Source organism: Neopsephotus bourkii, unplaced genomic scaffold (genome assembly GCF_033783945.1).
Source record: "Neopsephotus bourkii isolate Nb327-2 ecotype Australia unplaced genomic scaffold, CSIRO-AGI_Nbou_v1 NB_272, whole genome shotgun sequence".
Taxonomy (NCBI): domain Eukaryota; kingdom Metazoa; phylum Chordata; class Aves; order Psittaciformes; family Psittacidae; genus Neopsephotus; species Neopsephotus bourkii.
This window is the reverse complement of record NW_026900781.1, coordinates 8,601,033-8,620,854: the sequence shown is the minus strand read 5'-3', so window position 1 is coordinate 8,620,854 and position 19,822 is coordinate 8,601,033. Positions and strand designations below refer to the sequence as shown.

Genomic DNA, 19,822 nt, shown 5'->3' with positions numbered 1-19,822 from the left:
GTGAGAAGAGGGCTTGGTTTATAATTTGTCTTCTGGATCTTGGTGATGCCTGGGATAGTGATTTTTGAGGGAGGCATTAGATTAAGAAACAAGATGAAATAGAAAACTCACTTCATGTAAAATATCAAGTAGCTATAACGTTACAACAGTCAAACATTACCAGTGCAGGCTTATGGCTTACGCTGAGCCAGAAGTAGAGAACTGGGATTTTTGGTTTTGATTGGTTTTGTTGGTTTTTTTTAATGATTATATTACCAGACTCCCATAGCTGCCCAATCCCTTTGTTTATCTTCCTAATCTTAATTAAATAATGAATATTCAACAGAAAATATGAATCAGGGTTCTCTGTATGAACTGCACTGTTTTCAATCTCTCTGCCTCTGAAGTGGCAATGGGAATATGATTTAAAACTATTTCTTCTGGATCCTCGTAAAATATTTGTCACAGTGTGTCATGAAAATTTTCAAAAAGCTCTATCATCTACCTAATAAATTTGTTAAGTTTATTCAAATCTTATTGAACAGGAAAAGTGCAATGAGTCATGGTTAATATTTCTTTACCTACACCAAGAAATAAAATATATCAAAAATTCAATGCTTAGGGTCCTATTCAGAAAACCTCTATGAGTCTGTAATACATCTTCTACATGATTAAAAAAAAAAAAAAAAAAAAAAAAACCACACCAGGAAACTTGCTTTAAAATGAATTATTCACCACCTTGAATAAATTTCCATCTTTCCTATTTGCAAAACCCCAAAGTCAGTTATGTAAATTTTAACCTACACTAATTACCTCAGGGGTGTGTAAGAAAAAGGAGAGCAGATGCAATAGAAAAAAATCCCAGACGTTTCCATCACCAGGAAGCAATTTAACAGAGGAAAAAACGTGTAAGTTTTCAAAAACAGAACAGCCCATACAATTATTTTTTTTAAATGTGGAATAATCATTGCTGCAATATCCCTCGAATCAGAGGCTTACTAGAATAAACCCAAATGCTTTTTCTCAATGACATATACCATCACACACATAGCTAAGCCCTTGTTTCTCATCATGACACCAACATTGTCTAGACTGTAAAAACAACCCATTGTTGACAACGGGCGTTCCCAACAAGAAAGCATAAAGTGTGGTTTAGTTTGAAGTCGATATAGGGCATTCGTTCCCTTTCACGAAATAAAAAGAAAAAAAAAAGAGTTACTAAAATCTGTGAACCACGAGATATCCTTCAAAGCCTAGGATGCACTGGAGGAAACAGGGTATTGTTTGAAAGGCAGAAAGGCTCAATCAGGGCATCACTTGGTCCTGCTACCAGGGACTACTTTAGCTGTGAGCCGTCTCTTTCACACATTTTTCTCAGTTTCTTCATCAGCTATCTTGAGGTCTAATTGCACAAATGGCCCATCTACTGATTTCAGAGAGCGTGATCAAGACCAGTATTTGAAAAAGGTCTTTCAGTCTGGGCCCAGCCTAGAGACACACAATGGTAAGCATTGTTTCTACTTCAGACGAAAACAAAAGCCTGACTCAATACTATTAATCAGTGCTGACTGTCTATTTTCACTGTGAAAGTACTTCACAAATGGTAGGACTTGATTCCTATAGTAATTTTCAATTTGGAAAGAAAATTAAACAAAACCCAGCCCAAACACTCATTTCTGTTAGGAGAAAGCCCACAAAATCCAGCAAAGCTTTGAAGCAAAACCATTGCCATTTTGCAGAAAATGGAGCATTTAGGGACAATATTCTCCCTCCCCTTTCTGGTGAGTCCTAGCACTGGTATTACAACCTTCTTGTGAGGTACTTAACCTCATTGCTATTTGAAACAGCCAGTTGAGCCCCTGCCCTGTGAAATCCTACTCCCATACAGTGAGGAGTGCTCTGGGGGTCCACTTCCCCAAGCCCTCCTCCCCAGGGTGGAGAGCAGCAGAGTTGTTGTTGTGAGAACACAACATGGAGACACCACCAGTGTGGTGTCCAGCACACTCCCACCACCCATATGGATCCCAGATGAAGAGGATCCCAGTGCTCCCCCTTCATTCCACTCCACACTGGTACATCACAGCGCAGCTGGTGCTGTCTTTCCAGATGTAAACAAATACCAGGATAAACGCTTTTACCCAGTATTTCCAATTCTGCATCCCAGAACATTATGCAGCAATGTAAATCCTGTCCACCCCATTTTACAGGTGGAAGAAGTGGAATGCCAGTGAAAGTGACTTGCTTGAGCCCTGCAAACAAAGTGTCAGCAGGACTAGAAACAAAACCTATGTCTCTAGTCCCACTTGTGCCAACTAGTCCTCCTCCTTCATAGTCTGGTTGCTGTGTGGAGATTCACTCCCAGATACTTTCAACATCTAGTGCACTGTGTATCACAAAACAAAAAACAACCATTTGAGATGAAAAAAAAATTACAAAAAATGCTAACATTCCTCTAAGGCAAAGTGAGATTTTGAGAGGCTTATCCTTTCCATGTTAACTACAGAGAGAACACAAGTGAGGTACTGAGAGGTAAGCAGCATAAGTACCCTTTGTTGAAAGCAAAGACTCTACTAGCTAGATAAGGCCTGACCTGGGAATTGCATTGCCTGTTGGAATTTGGGTGACCTTGTCTCAGAGATTGTCACAAACCAGGAGGTAAGCTGTGTCAAAATCCTGGACATACGTCAGTGTAATTCACAGTGCACCCTGCCAAAAATGTGCCACAAACTCTCAGACGTGTTTCTAAAAGGGAAAAAGAAAAAACAACAAAGCAACCTTTCCTTCCAAATAGAAAATTAAACCAATTTACTGCTCATGAGCACAAAATTTAAAGCTTAGACAAGTGAGCCACTTGTAACAGCTAGGAAGAAAAAAAAAGAAAAAACAAAACACTTCATACTCTGTTTTAAAACTGACACTGCAGAACACAAAGTGAGATTTACTTTAGTCACGATACAGACTTATTACACTAGTACAGACACATTTAGTGACAACTATAGGCTGATCATTTTGATACATGTGGAAAACATCACACAATCTCTAACAATGAAGACTGAGCTACCAGTCAACACAAGAAGACTGTATCTTTCTGCTGAGGTGGACACTTTTATAAGGCATATATATTAAAAACACTGATTTTGAACAGTTATGGAAACTAGAGCTGGCTGTAAAGTAGGTGTGATAAACAAGAACCTGAACTTCTCCAAAAATCAGATGTGTTTTTGTTCAGGATCTTGTTCCAAGATGGTTGTACTAACAAATTAAAAGAACTTGAATCACTTTGCTTAAGATGGACTGAGGAAACTCTGGAGGGATGTCTCTTCTGGAGCTACCCAGCTTCTGAAAAATAAAGATTTTGGCTTTCCAGCCTCAGAATGGGACTTGCTTTCTCATTTCCTCTTGCTGTTCACAGAGGGATCGCTTGTAGTTTCTTCAGAGCCACCAGGTACTACTACTTCAGGTGCTTTGTATTTCATAGTTGAGAAGATGTAGCTTCAAGGTCATAAAGCCTTGATGTCCTCATCAAAATCTACAGAGTGTAGTAAGCGTATGCAAGGCCATTTATCAGAGTGCCTGACAACCATATCCAAGCAGTGAAGATACACAACACTGAAATGGCATTTGCCATCGATAAAGAGACCTTAAGCAGAAACGTGCTAGCCTGTCAAAGCTCTGCAAATTCATATGTCTCCAGATTCGCCTGGATATCACCAGCTACTAAGAAGCTCTAAGTAATTTTAGCCTAAATAATAAGATACAATGGAAAATGTTAACGAGATACAGTGGAAGATACTAACCACATTTTATTAGGGAACACATTCTCTCCAGTATACTTATGTAGCAGCAGCAATGCTAGTGGAAAATAAGTAAACTATGTCAACTTATGGATCTAACATTTAATAGTTCACATTAAAAACAAAAAAAGAAAAAGTGTTCATAAGCAAGGTGATGAACTTAAGGGCTTTATAATCTTTTCTACTTTCTGGATAGCAACAGCAAATCACGACATGAACAACTGAAGAAAAACTGAAAGAAAATACTGATCAGAAATACTGAGACTCCTTCTTTCTTGTGGCTTTTCCCCATTCTTCCTCAATTTAAAATTGTTTTTTTCAGCACAAAATGTTTTGATTATTTCTATAGCCTCTTCAAAGTCCCTCATGAAACTTTACTCCTTTAATCCTTTTACTCTTCCCTAAAGCAGGTATCTAATTTTAGGTCTGTTATGCAGATAGGGAAAAGTGAACCATAATCACTAATTTCCTTGTTAAAGCCCTCAAAACCTGATGTTTAAGTCAGAGGTTATAGTGTAGAATGTATATATATATATATAGCATATATATACACCCCATCTTTCTGAGTCCCCTTTCTTTTTTCTGTCAATAAAGCGCTAACTCACAAATTTGTCTCCATAATTGTAATATAAAAGCATAGCCTTTAACCTTATCCAATAACTTCCATTTGTACCGGCTTTCACATTATCCTGTTTCAAGTGTGCAGACATGCACTTGAGCACTTTATAATTAAAAGAGACATTCACTTGCAATTAGTATATGAAAATTACAAAGTGGGAAGCAATGCTTTAAGTACAGTTTACTACATGATTGTCTTAACTACAACAGTGGAAATGACAAGTTGCCATGCCTAATGATTTTTCACTGTAGAGAACAGATCTCCTCTTGCAAGCCCACATCCTGCTCCATCTCTTTGCTGAAAGTTATAGGTGAAATTGTTTGCTGAAATTTAAGCCTCCTTCTCTGATTTGAATGCTGATATGAACAATTATATCATAACATATACTATGCTGACACATCTTCAAGTGAATATATGCATTTTAATATATGTTCTCATTGTAACCACGCAGTACTGAAAGCTGCATCTTGTGTAAGGGTCTGACTCGTAGTGAAGTGAGAGAAACCAACTGTGCTGACAGATTGCCAGCTTGTTGAGCAACAGTGATAATTTTCCACCTTTGTACTAAGTAAATGCGCATGTAATGCAACTGGACTGTCTCTCCCAGTAGCTATACACCTCTCACAGATCACCTGGTTATGTTTCACACTAACAAACTCGTCTGAACAATTCCAAAGCCCTTGAAAACCCACATTGTACATGGAAAGCCTAATATACCTCAGCTCTGCTTTGAGCAGGAAGTTGGACTAGACAGTTTCCAGAGGTCCAGCCCTTCCCACCTGAATTGGTCTGTTCTGTGAAGGAGAGCTCAGAATTATCATCCAGCATAGGTTTTGCTCAACAAACTCATCTCTACTGGAAGTCTACAGAAGCAAAAAATGTTACAACATTTACAGCAATTCATTTATCTGTAGCTCATAAAACCTGTGCAGTCTATTAGTGCTGCTAAGGAGTCTCCTGTTATAAAAGCTAACCAACAGTATGCTTTGCTACACCTGTGACTACAGTTTGGTTCCAAATATATTAAAAGTTTAAATAAATTATTAAAAAAAAAAACCAACCACTAAAGACAAGTTATTCCAGCGAATACCTGAGCAACTAAAAATCTGTTTTCATTGTATTTATTTATGCAGGTTCATGCCTCTACACTTCAGTAAAGCATACTTACAGCTTACAGTCCTCATCTGAGCTATGCTTCTTTTTCTTTTTACAGGTGGTCAGTATTTGATGGAGTCACTTAAACTTCAACAGGACTTGGCAATCACCGATTCTCTTTGAAGAATCTTTCCAATTGCCTCTGCTTATTGAACCGTAGAAATAGATTTCCTTACTGGAATTTATATTAGGATAATGAGCCAAAGAGCTGACCAGTCAGATTACCTTAAGCAGCAGCAAATGCAGTATCATCAGTTACAGTAGCTGTAGGATTCATTGTTCCAGCTCAATAGAATATCAAGAATTAGTTTAGTTGTTTAATTACCTGTCTGGTCTTAAAGAGTAAAAGAACACAGTAAAAACTAAGTTAATACCTTAGAAGATCTTCATTACTTGCTCCTAAATATTTATTTAACTAAAGCTCCACACAACTCCTTAACAAAGCAAAACAGACTTACAATTTGAAAGAGCAGCTATAGCAATATTATGAGTATTGTGACAGCACAGTGACAGGCCCTTTACAAACATAAAGAGTATCTTTTCTACAGTTCTCCTCATGTTGACATACATTTACATGATTCCCAGTCCAACCCCCTACTTCTTAAATAACAAACAAGAAAAAAAATAAAAGTAATAAAAATTAAACCCAAAGTGTATATCTCAGTGTCCAGAGCAACCAGGAAGGAACCTTAGAAATTTGAAGGGTTCCCAGGCTTTCCACTGAGAAAGCAGGAGCAAATCTGAGAGAATAAAGATACTTAGAAATCTGAAGTTGTCAGCCTATATATACTATAGAGCCTATATATACTATATAACTATACAGCTATACATACTGACATCGTGATCAAGCTTTGGGTCTGCTGTGTGGGTGCTGACACATCTGAGGGCCATGGACAGTCACTAGGCAGGACATCAGAAGTCTAAGGACCAGAAGCCTAAAGCTTTGTCAAGTTTACCTTTTGTTATTTTCCCTCAAATACAGGTTCCATTAAAGTGCTTTTCACCAGTCTAAGAGCAGTCTACCTGGCAGGACTTTAATGAATTTGAGGAGCTTGGCCTAATCACAGATTTTAAAAAAAATTAGGTGTTAAGCATTTCTGATGGTGTGGATTTCAGTCTTTCTTTGCCCTCCATCTTCCTCTGTAAAATGGAGATACCTGTAATTCCTACGTTATTCACATCAATTAAATGGAAACCATTATACTAAAAAACTATAAAGATGTTTTGACACTCAAATAATGAGTGTAGCATATAAGTAGCTTACTTAAATTGAAGTCGCTCACTTTTAAGACATGGTGTAAATGGAACATAACCAGCTTTGTATTCTTGACCTGCAATTCTCAGTAAAACAAAAAAAAATGACTCATTTTCACATGACAGTCTTTTAAATTCTTGGCTAATGTCAAAAAGTACCAGCCAGGTTTTGGCTGAGTTAAAAAATCACCTTGAATTCTGCATAGCTTTTAGGTGTGCATATTCACACAAGAATTATGATTCATGAAGAATGATCACAAAGGATTGTACGATGCTTAGTAGGCCACAATTTCCATGAGGGGTAGTCTGCAGGTACCATCAGAATATAAATAACAGTATTATCCAACAAATTAGAACATGTAGGCAAATGTGCATTGTTTTATGAGACTGAGATCTAATTCCACTGATTAAATTCCTGATTGGAGGGTAGATTTGTCATCATCTTACATAGTACCAATTTTTATCTACGTGTCACCAAAAGAAAACTAATCACTCCAAAATCATATATATTGATCTCACTGTGACTTGGCAAAGAGTCAGTGTGCTGATATTCACCCTGTAAGAATATTAAGTATACTGCTCAGAAGCATTAACCTTTGTTTAACCAAAAGGTAAATCTCTTGATGAAAGGCAATATTTTATTACTAGCCACCTGCAACAAATAGCTCATTTCTTACTACTATAACTCAACTGCTGGTACTGAAGAGCAAAACTTGCACTTCCAGAGGTTCTTGAGTAATTCTCATTGAGGTCATGGGTCAGAACTGATTATATAGTTGTAATGATAAGGTCCTGCAAGGTGTTATGTCCAGCACAGAGGACTAAATGTAGCAGCTGAATCCTGTAAAGGAGGTTATGAACAAGTTACCTTCAGTTAAGAATACCAGCCAAGTTGCAGAAAGAGGATGGCCAAGCAGGAAAGATGCTCCTGAAAGTATTGATTCATCCACCCGTCCTATTAATAATTTTTTTCTAAGAGTACCTACATAAAGCTGAAAGCCACTTTTATCACCTCAGTTCAGAAAGAGCTGGAAACCACAGACCTAGTATTTTTCAATGGCATCTGAATTAATGATGAGAGAGATTATGTTGTCAAAGGCCCATCAAGTGCAATCTCACCACAATCACCAGTGTTAGCTGCATCCTCAGCAGCCTCTCATGGTTTGAGAGCACCTTGCCTCTAATCAAACACTTTAAGCTATCATTATGTCAGGTCTTTCATTGCATATTTGTCTGCTCTGTAAGATCAAGTTCTGCCCATAAGTATGTGTCTCTGTTTGTCTCATGACAGATGGCTTTCTGTGGCATTCTGCATACCCAGCCTTGTATTTACCTGCCCAGCTTCTACCACAACACTTATGATTTTCTCTCAGTAGAGTTTATTTTAATTTATTAAAAGCAAATGTCATTGGGGATTTTGAAATCTGTAGGCCTAGGCCACAGGAAACAGTACTGCTTTCCAAATTTAATATCCTTTAATGTGTGTGTTAACAGAACACTGACATCTGTTTAATGCTTTCTTTACAAGAATCTATCAGGTCTTCCCTTACATATCTTGCCAATCTCAACTATCAACTTTTGTATTTACAAAACAAAACATGAAGTAAGTAACAATGCAACTTAAAGTTCCAGAGCCAGAATCTTGCATAAACATTTTTTTTTAATACTTATTTTGGAAAGTGCATCTGCTCTTTCAAAAACTTTTAATCACACTGATCTCATGCACTGAGCTGCTATTTAAACAAAAACCACCCATTTACTGTAAAGCTGCAAAGTAGAGAAGAAAAGCAATGAACTAAGGGGATAGATAATTAATACATAGATGTCCTCTTTGTGCCAACGCTGTCAGCAAAGCTGTAGTGTGAATCAGATGTCTCATTGGAGAAAATATTGGCAGCCTGAAAGGAAATAGCAGCAACTCAAGGGTGTTTCTGAACTTCGCTTATAAAACCAGTTTTATGTACTGTAAACTGTCACTTATTTTTAATCCTTGGGATCCCATGTTTTATTTTCATTTTATCAAAGCAAAGGAATGTGAGAGAGGTATCTATTAGATTTCTTCACTCAGCCCCAGGGTTAATTATTCAGTTTGGTAGACATTTAAAAATATTATGTTACCTCTAACAGCGAAATTGATAGAAGCTTGTTTCAGGCTCACTTTATGTCATTATGGCAGATTAAATTAATCATAAATTACACTTGGCTAAAGTACATGTGCTACTTACTAAACCTGCAGAAGGAAGAGAGACTTTTTGGGGGTGTTTTTTTTTTTTTTCTGGTAAGAAGTAAATGCCACCTGCCAAATTTAAGACTATTTCAAACCAATAGACATACATTCAAGTTACAACAGCTGGAGGCATCCCAAAGATAGCAGTGACAGATTCTGAAGACCATGGCAGCAGTCTTGGTACTGAACCTGTAGCAGCTGTGGAAAGGCATCAACACTGCAATGCTTCAAGGGTATGTCTGCAGATCAAAGAGTAAATACGGCACATTAAAGAATAAAGAAAGTCAATTAAAGAAGAATAAGCATGCTTACATTATTGTTAAATGGTTTTGAATGCCAATATGACACAAGAGGTTCACGTTAGCAGCCTCTACTTCCAATGTCACCTTTCATTTTCTGTTCAAAGGGACTGAATACACGATTTCTGTGTGCTTCCAAGGAAAGAATAGACACATACATCACTGATCTAGAAGACAATATAGTTTTTACAGTGACCCTCTCGTTACCCTCCTCACTGCAGGATGCAGATACTATGCCATCATTCAATAATGCTGATACCATGTCAGCATGACTGAATTCCTAAACAGGATAACAGACAACTGAAGTTAGAGATGTGAGGGAGGAATGGACAGAAAACAGAGGCATTAAAGGCCTCTTCTGTGCAGTATAAAGTATTGAGTCCATAACTATAAGCCACTCGTAGACCAGTTCAATCACATTAACTGAGGACTTTTTTTCTCCGAAAGAGAATAAAGAAGTAGCATTATATTGTATCGCATGTGGATTCACACCCATGGTTGTCAGATAAAAAGCTGAACATCGTTTTGTGATGACCAGATAGTTTGCTTCTGTATAGGAAACAAACTTTGCTGAGCATCTCCAAAAAGAGTCCAAGTAATATGACCAGCCTCCCAGTGACCATGTTTAGAGGAAGGGTAAACAAATGCTTGACAAGTCTACTGTGTTCCTTCAGGTATCATAGCCTCATGAAGATTTGGGGCTGTCTGAATAGCCCAAACTTTAAAGTGTTAGCTCTCAGCATATTATAAACTCTTCTAGAAAGGTGCAGCTCTTCCTCTTCACCTGTTCCCAGGTTCCTACTCCACTAGTCCCCTCAGCCAGATGATGCTCTTCATACTATTCAAGGCCTTTTCCCTCATGTTTCTCTCCCATTTCATGTTCTCTGAAAAATATCCCCCAAGTCACCTTCTGCACATGGCGCATACAGCTACAAAAAAGTCAGAAAGAATGACATACAACTACACAAGGATTTAGAGCAAAGCAGCAAGGAAGTGAATTGAGTCCCTCGCCAATATGCAGACAGCAACGATGAGGTTTAGTCCTACAGTGAAAAAATTCTAAAAATTCCCTTTGAAAATAAAAGAAAGCTTAGATCACCATCCAGTCATTGGATAACCTATTTTAAGCCCATCGGAGCCAGTTCACTGTTCTCATGTTGCTAATTAAAAATGATAGATTCATCAATTAATCTCCCTTTCTGTCCCCTATTCATGGTATGAGATTTTTCAAAGGGACAAATGATAGTTAGGTGCCCACAAGTATCATTTCAGCCCTGAAAACTTGTGCTTTTGTCAATATGAGCCTCACATTGTCCCTTTACACTATGAAATGACAAAAGGAAAACCAAAAGAAGCTTTGTAACCACAAAAAACACCACAGATTTATAATTTGGTAATAATCTTATCCTCTGTACAATGAATATGCTACATAAATCCTTCCTGGGCTCCAATCTGAACTTTCTCACTGGTAGATGAATAAGCTTCTGTTAAATTTGTCACAGAGAGATGTCCTAAGTTTAGGCACTTGATTGAAACTCAATTGCAATACTTACTATGGAGCAGTCAGAGATACTCCACTATTTAAGCAATGAAGGCAATCTATTTTTATGCACATTGAAATGGAGACAAAGATAAAGGCCCTGTTGTTAGCTTAGCAAAGTGCCAGTCATATATTGCAAGCCAGGGACAGGGTTTATCTTTTCCCCTTTCAATATGTGTATTGCCAGGCAGCGAAATAGAATTGGAGTGTACAAGGTTAACAAGCCAGCATCATGTTATGAAGCAAGAGATAAAATTGTCTTATACTTCTTAAATCTGACCTGTTCCAGTGAAAAGCTGCCAAGCAGAATTATGTCATCCTGAACATCTCTCTCAAATTGTTCGATATATGAAGGAATCTCTTCATCTTCAAGCTCCCTGTGAAGGTCATGTGCTTTACTGGAGCTGACAGGCATCACGGAGTCTGGAAAATCCTCACTGGCAACACTGGCTGTTTGAAACAAAAGTGGCAGATTATCTCTTAGCAAATGGGAGTTCATTCACTGGCTAGTACCTTCTCAGTTAGCAGGTTTGGCCCATCAACATTTTAAAACATTCATGCCATGCAATGAACAGGAATAAATAACAGTGGTAGAACAACTGGGGGGTTTCAAGTGCCATTACCAGAAAAACTGTCCTCAAGGGGAGCACCTACATACAGGTACAGATTTAGCACATGCAGCTTGTTCTTTAAATAGTTTTTAAAAGGGTGTTCTGCATTTCCATGGTCACGTTGCTCCCCTGTAAGTCTTAGAGGAATTGGGATTTAGAACAACTTTTGCCTTTCTCTCCTGCGGAAGAGGAGGAATAGCTGCAACTGAAAAGAGTTTTAGGTGGAGCTACAGTGAACATTTCATTTTCCTTACACTCACCCTAGAGGATCAGATTCCTCCTCTAGGTATGTGCACTCAGCTCCTGCTTAATTAATTAGGTCCAGTTCTGCTCTCACCCACACCATTCCCCTGATTTCATTGCAGTGACTTATGCAGAACCAAAGGGTACATGCTGTACGTAAACAAAAAGAAAACCCATTCATAAAGTTAATCTTAAAGAGAAGCTGTATCCTTTTTTTCAGTTTAATTCTTCATGATACATTAAGGAAAAAAAAAAATTGATCTTCTCATTGATATCTGTTACAAAACTACTACTAGTTTGGGTCATAGATAATGGACATCTACTTTTTGCTTATTTCTCCACATTAGGGTCACTAAGAAATTACAGATATCAGGTTGTGCACATCTGACTTTTGTCCTGGAATGGGGACTGGTTGTCCACATTCCTTGCCTTATATTTCTGTGCTAGTTTTTATAGTTCTCTGTGCCTTTTTCTGAAAGAAACTGCCATATCAAGTTATTTGCTTTTCTCTTTGTCCATCCTAAAACATGAAAGCAGTTAAAAGATATTTTTTTTCCTCACTTCCCTTTGAAGTCTCTCATTCTCTAATGAAGACCAGAAAAGGAAAGATAAAACTAAGGCTATTAACATTTTCAGTTTTGCTCACTACTCATTGTTTAATGACTTTAATTGTTGAGCCTCCTGAGTACTTAAATCACCTCAGTGCCACCAACACACAGGAAGTAGGGTGTTTCTTTTATTTAATTACAACAGGATACAATTCAAAATCATGTTGGGGGAAGTGTACAGTAGATATAAACAACCCAAACCATTACCTGAGGGTACACAATCTCTTCATGTAGCTTTTTACAAGCCTAATGAAAAGTGATTTGACCTACAACTATTAACTGCAAAAACAAAACAATATTTACATTTAAATTTACTGTAAGATTAAGGGTTTGGCTAGCAGAGAGAAAATCCAGGAAGTGCTGGAAAATGAAACATTGCCAATAGCAGGAGATGCAGCACCACTTGTTCCCACTCAGTGCTGTGTTGCACACAACAGGCCATATGCTCAGCTGGTATAAATCAGATGCTTACTGATTTCACAGGAGCAGTGCAAGTTTACATCCTAGGAAGACTGCAAATTCCTATCCTGGGCATAGAGAGATATTCATTATATGTCAAAAAAAAGAGTTAAAACATTTGGTTCACAAAGGTGACCATGCAGTGATTCATCAAAATATCCTTTTTCTTTTTTGCATTTATTATTTCTGTGAGGAATCAGATCAAGTTAACCCAGTTTTGGTGGAAGACACTGGGATCATTAGCACATGTTTTGTGGAAAAAGAGCAAAAGAAGAGAAAGAGCATTTTCAAAAAAACTTTTCAAGGGAAATAACTGCTAAAAACACAGAGAAGTTATGATTCAAATTTTATAAATATTTGACAAAAAGATACATATGCTCATTTAAGCACAATTGGCAAATTGTTCATTTTTGAATGAGCTAAAGACGGGGAAGATAGAATCATAGAATCATAGAATAGTTAGGGTTGGAAAGGACCTTAAGATCATCAAGTTCCAACCCTGCTGCCATGGCCAGGGACACCTCACACTAAACCATGTCACCCAAGGCTCTGTCCAACCTGGCCTTGAGCACTGCCAGGGATGGAGCATTCACAGCTTCCTTGGGCAACCCATTCCAGTGCCTCACCTCCCTCACAGTAAAGAACTTCTTCTTTATATCCAATCTAAACTTCCCCTGTTTAAGTTTTAGCCCGTTACCCCTTGTCCTATCACTACAGTCCCCAATGAAGAGTCCCTCCCCCAGCATCCTTATAGGCTCCCTTCAGATACTGGAAAGCTAGAGGAACGGTAAAGGGCTGTTTAGCTGGTTTATTGCTTCTGCACTGGCTTTACAAAGAAACCTCTGAAACTCTTGTCACAGCCATTTTGCTCCTTGTCTGAACTGACACACAAGTTAGAGGCTTGAGCTGCCACCCTGGAGCAGTTCTTGACCAAAACTTAGCCTCCACCTCCTTGCTGTACAAAAGTAGCCATTGTGTTAAAAATATTACTACTCTGTACACATGGGACAAATGGCTGAAAATTTAAGAGGAAATTCATTGGTAGACCGATAACCTAATAAAAAATCGGCAGCTTTAAGTTGTTAGCATCTGCCTCAAACTTTTCATTGCCTCAGCTGTACTTAACACTGCGAGTCATACTTCTGCGTAGTTTAAATCACTTCTTAGCACAAGCTGTATTTGCAGATGCTGTGCTGTAATTAAAAGAATCTCTCCGGTATTAACTTGGCTGCTTGTATCTTCATTTACTCCTGCATTTGTCCATCAGACAGTAATGGTTTAATATGATAAAATGAGAATTTAAAGGGTAGGTTCACCAGCATGGGTTTGAATGCATAAAGTAGCTATAAACTCCACATGTAAAATGCACTTTGGCTGCTTTGTTCTCAAAGACTCTGTATAAATTGTAGTAAAAAAAAAAACATCACCAAAGGCTCACACATCAGTTTCAGACAACTAAAATGGTGCAAACCATAGCACTTCAATTTTTCAGTTGTTACCAGGAAGTAATATAATAGAAAACATTTTTAATTATATTCATCTAGCATCACTTTAGATGGCACATGGATCACAATCTTACATTGTTTGAGAGACGTTTGGTCTACATCTTCTCTAAAAAAGCACTGTTGCCTTTTAAGTTGCTGTATAATATGAACTAACACATAACACAAGAGTGACCAACAGGTTACTCAGCAGCAAAATGCTTTAAATATGCAATTATATAAATTCTGAGCCGTGTTCTTTTCTTTCCTTTGGGGATGATCTATTAATTAGGACTGTATGACTACGTGATTTTTCAGCTCAGTGGTCAAATGAAGAAAAGAAGCAGTTCTGTAAGAGTGGAACCAAATGAATCCTAGTTTTCTATGGATTTTCTGATGTCTAATAAGGGCCAAACTCCCATATTAGCTTTCCCTCAGTGGAGACATTAATAATGCTTGTCTGCTCTGTTCAGCTGCCCACTTTCATAGAACTGGTAGGGATGTCAGACCTGTGAGACTTGTTCTCTGTTAAAAAAAACCAACAAGGGCATTGGAAGTGAACAACAGGTTCAAAAATTGGGAGGGAGAAACACAGGTAGAAATAAATACAGCCTGATATACACACACAGAGGTAGAGACTGCACAAGCCTCACTTTCTCAGGAAAAATCTTGCTTTTTTCTTGGTTTTATTCACCCAAGCCAAGATGAGTGAAAAATTCAGGTAGGACAGGGCGTAATATTCACCCATAGGACCATTGTGGCACTGATAACCATTGTGACACTTTTAAGAAATAAAAGCACTGAGGCCCAAGACACAAGACAGCTGCAGTCTGACGTGTCTCCATACTCACTGCCTTCATACCTACATGGGGGGCTCTGACATGTACCTGGAATCAAGACATATGTGTTAATGCATTTGCTTGCCCTTGAATTGGATCGGTGAGCTAGCAACTCAGCAACCTTGGCAGCCTCAGCACAAGATCACCATCCACAGAGTGCACTATGTATGTTCAAATGGCTTTGGATGCCTTTCATCCACATAGCTTAACAGTAATAAGAGCATTCTGCCTTTCATGGGGGTTTGATAAAACCAGTTGGAGAAAAAGACATTTTTAGTTTAAACATACCTGGTGAGTTTATATTATAAACATTTGAGGAGATCCGTTAAACCAGATTCCTCTCTAAATATGTTATTTTCTATTATCCTCTGTAAAGCATCTGTTTGTTCATCTTAACAATGTTCATTAATGTTATTTTTAATGTAAGATGAAGTTTTAGGGCACCTAACTGGAGGAAAGAGTAAGCACTGATATACGGGGAAGGCTTTCTCTTTATTCCCTGTTCCCTTGCTTACAAATAGACAAGTACTCATGGTACAATTTATCTCACTTGCTTTTAGCCACGCAAAAAGGACAGACAAGTCTAAGTGAACTATCCAAGAGCCTTCTAGACCCAAAGGAAAGAGAAGAACTGCTTCCAGGGCACAATTTGTCTAATCAGCTAAGAGGTGTCTGCATGAGGTGGACTGAACCACTATCCAGAGGCGCTTCTCCCTTCACCACTTTGAGAGGGCCACGGAAGCTATCTCTCAGAAAGCTAATGGAAAAAGGACTAGACCCCACCCTGGGGCAGCCTGTAAAATGACATCACAACATTTCCCTTCATCATACAGGGTCATTAAGGAATATGAAATGCCATAAATATTGGTAAACAGGGATTACATAAGTAGCTCAGATAGACACCCCATGTCAATCTTTCCTATAGAACTAAGGTTGACTTCACAGCCAAACAAGATTTTATTTTAATCTATGTTGTTGCAGGATAAAAACAGCATTGCTATAATCTCTCTCAGCAGCATCGAGCTTTAACATAACATACAAAAATAGAGAGCTTGCTAATAATTATTTAAAGAATTTTGCTTAAGGTATCTGCATGAATTTAGCTGGGAATTTGGTGATGGTTGTACTTTTTTTATTCCTTGCATTTAAAATGAGGCAAAACAGGTTTCAAAGACAGTACTGACGTGACCAGTGCCAGTTCAAGGGATTTTGCAATCCTATGTGAATGAAAATATTTGTCACTTCTAGAATAAAGTTGCTCACAAACTAAATAGTTATAAACCATGTTGCAGCTTCTGGAGCTCCAGTGCTGTAGGCAACTGTTCACTCTGTCTCTCTGACAGAGTAGGTCCTGAACATAACTGAAATATAACAGGAAACCTCATACAGATTTAAAAAAAAAATAAAAAGCAACCCAGAAAATACATTTGCACCAAAGACCTGCTGAAAAAGGAGGGCTGGGAGCACAAAAATATAAGTGCATCACTGAGCCAGGGCTTGTTCATATGTTACTTCTCCTAGGATGAACCAGAGGAGACCAGCAGACATGCGTCTTTTCTAAAGGCTGTGGTGGAGACAGTCTCATGAATCAGCTGGGTGTTAAATAATGCCTGTAAAAATAAGTGAATCCAAAGTAAGGCTGTTGGCTTGAGGTAAAGAAATCTCTTCTCTCACACTTTGTTGTTTTTAATGCAGATGCAACATCAATTAGTATTTTATAACAAAGCCACAGAAAACATTTTCTTACCTGTTCGTGTATCCTCAAGTAGATAACCTCAAACAGTGCGTGATGTGACCCGTGCATCTGACAAATGATCCAATCATTCATGAACTTAAATAATAATTTAGATTTCTAGCTTTGAGCACATTAGCAATGATATTTCCAGTCTTCTTTCATAAGAGTGGAATTCAACATGCAATTAAGTAGCCTAGAGAAAGCACTCACTTAAGTGATACTTAAAACCACATCAACATGACTCAAAACAAAAACATTTGGGCAAAAAAGATCTTACAGGCTCACATTAAAACCAATGTCCCTTTTGGTTCTGAGTTCAATGGGATAGATTACTCACTCTCCTCCCACATCCAGACTCAAGAGTTTTAGTTTTCTTTATGCAAATGTTTGTTATTTACCTTGTAAGTCCAATGTTATGTTTTCTTCATCTAGAAGCTTCATCAATTTACCATAAAGGATTTGCTCATCAAATTTCACAGGATCTTAAAATAAAAACCAAAAGAACAGAAAATTATCTATTGTTTCTTCCAGTAGTATTTGAAGAAACACTGTTTTAACTTTTATTTTTTATTATAAAAGCACAAAACCTAGTAAACCGTTTGACGCTTTAAAACAGTTTTCACAGTGATAGCTTCATCAGAGGTGACTGTCATTTTCTTCCTAGTCCTGAAAAACAGTTTAAAATAAAAAAATATAATCATATATTTTTAAATGGTGAGGAATAACTGGATCTGAACTGAAAATGGTTTACTAATGTGCTAATAGACTAGTGAAATTATAATTTATATTCAAATTACCAGATGAATTCCGTTTGACTCTTAATAAAAGTCAAGGTACCTAATTTCTTCTTTAACGTGATTCTGGATCTCTATTAGAAATTTTACCTAGCTGTCCATAATACTAACACACTCTCTAGTATGAGTAGTCATTACAGAATGCTACGAATTTTAGATTCATGGCTGGTCAGTCATTCAAATTCCCAGTAACATCTACAGATTTTAAAAAGGAACAAGGGACACATAGACACATACCTTCATCCATGACACCTAGAAAATCACTTCAAGTGTGTATATTCAAGGGAGAAATGATCAGTTGAGACTGTTCAGATCTCCCAGAACCTGGCTTCTCTAAGTTGTCAGTGGAGACAGGCAAGTAGGATAGAGAAACGCACACATGGTAGGTGAATTGAAATACAGCTACAAGCAACCCTGTGTGGCTCTTTTTAAGTGCCTGATACAATATCAAAGAATGAGTTTTCTTTACCCTGAAATTTCAAAGCTGAGTGTTCCAGTTATGCTGAACATTCAGAGAGAGAGGTTTTTGCAAATCTCTTCTGCAAGTACAGAATCTTTTTACGTTTCTTTGAGCATATAGCATGGAAATGTTCCCTTGATGATGGGGGGAAGCAAATTCATAGTGAGGCGGTGTTTGCTGTCAGGGCATTATTAACTCAAATTTCCAGAATAAATTTTATTTATCAAATATAGAAAAGATAATTGTCAATATCTTCAATCCCACAGAATAACCCATTATAGAATCCTATATGATGAACACATTAAAATTATATTTAACTTTGTATAATGGAGTTAGTGGCTGAAGATTTTCTTTTCACCACCTAATCTCTTTGGGCATTGGGCCTGACTTGCATAAGTCATAAGAAGATGGTAACTTCGAAGTGTGCCCTGATTTCTCCATCTTGTTCTGATTTTGTCTCATTAATGACAAGCTGCTAGCTGGGAAAAAAGAAGTAAACAAATACAGTTTCCAATCAGGAGATGAACACGTAGGACCAGACATCAGTTCTGACTACACTTTTAACTCCGTCCACTACATACAAATGTAGTTCCATTTATTTAACACTTCTGTAAAGGAATGGAAACCAAATTATGAGCCTGGTTTGTGAGTATCACTTAATCAGACTGGTTGAGGTGGGAAGGGACCTCTGGAAGTCATCTGGTGCAACCTCCACAGTCAAAAAGAGCTACCTACAGCCAAGTTGCCCAGGACCATGTCCAGACAGCTTTTGCATATCTCCAAGGTCGAAGCTTTGCTTTTGGCAGAGAAATCTAGCTCTTTTGGGAAAATATAACATTACAACTGCTCTGCAGATTTCAACACAACCAAACTGAGGCCAGCACCATTGCTAACAGACCTTTAATAAGCAAGTGCTACCCCAACCTTTGGGTGACAGTTTTGCTGGGGAGAAAAAAGAGAAACACCAAAGGACAGCTTTTCACATCTGGATCTCATGTCTAGCCTTTAGGCAAGTGCCTAAAAACCCCTCTCCAACCCCACTCCCAGAAATGGATAGTGTTATGGACTTTTTCAGAGCCTTCAGGTGTTCTAAATAAAAATATGCATATATATATAAAATAATAAAAAATAAGGTTAACTATGTATCGCACCCCTTCAACACAGACAAAAGAACACCTTCTCCCACAGAAAATTGTACTTCCCTATATCCCTTGTGTCACCACTCTATCTGTACATGTTTTTAAGCACACGTGTAGTTACAGAAATCTAATCTGCTTTTCATTCTCTGCTTATGAAGCAGATCATGACTCAATGAAGTCTATTCATAAGATGAAGCAAGGCAGTACCAACAGGAAAAAAAATCTTTTATTTAAACACTCTGAGCCAGAAGTTGGCTTCATTGCTGCCCTATGTAGAAAATTGGGAAATATAGGGGTTAGGAGTTAGTTGTAATTCACTCTTGATAAACCCTGGTTTTTTTTTTTTTATTTATTCAGAACACAGAAATTTAAGTTACTGATGTGCATCAGAGCCTATTTTTCTCAGTCACACAAGTTTCTACCTCAAAAGTTTAAACTTCTGTACCTACTCAAAGTTTCTCATGGTTTCCAGAGACCCTTTACACTAGACAAGTTTCTTTAGCAATGACTTACAACTGTGTGTCTCAAGAATTTCTGCAGTATAAATAGCACAAGGTTTAAAAAATTTAAGCCCTATGAAAGTAAC

The 19,822-nt window shown here is 37.8% G+C and overlaps 1 protein-coding gene across 1 annotated transcript in view; it reads right to left on the bottom strand.

Annotated features, from left to right (window-relative positions):
* Window positions 1–19,822, bottom strand: part of LOC133208425 (uncharacterized) — a 79,411-nt gene that overhangs the window by 22,416 nt on the left and 37,173 nt on the right. The window contains exons 6-7 of the mRNA XM_061346251.1: window positions 17,242–17,325; window positions 11,148–11,317 (exon numbers count right to left, since the gene is read on the bottom strand). Of these exons, the coding sequence (XP_061202235.1) occupies window positions 11,148–11,317; window positions 17,242–17,325 (254 nt within the window). The remainder of the gene's footprint in view (window positions 1–11,147; window positions 11,318–17,241; window positions 17,326–19,822) is intronic.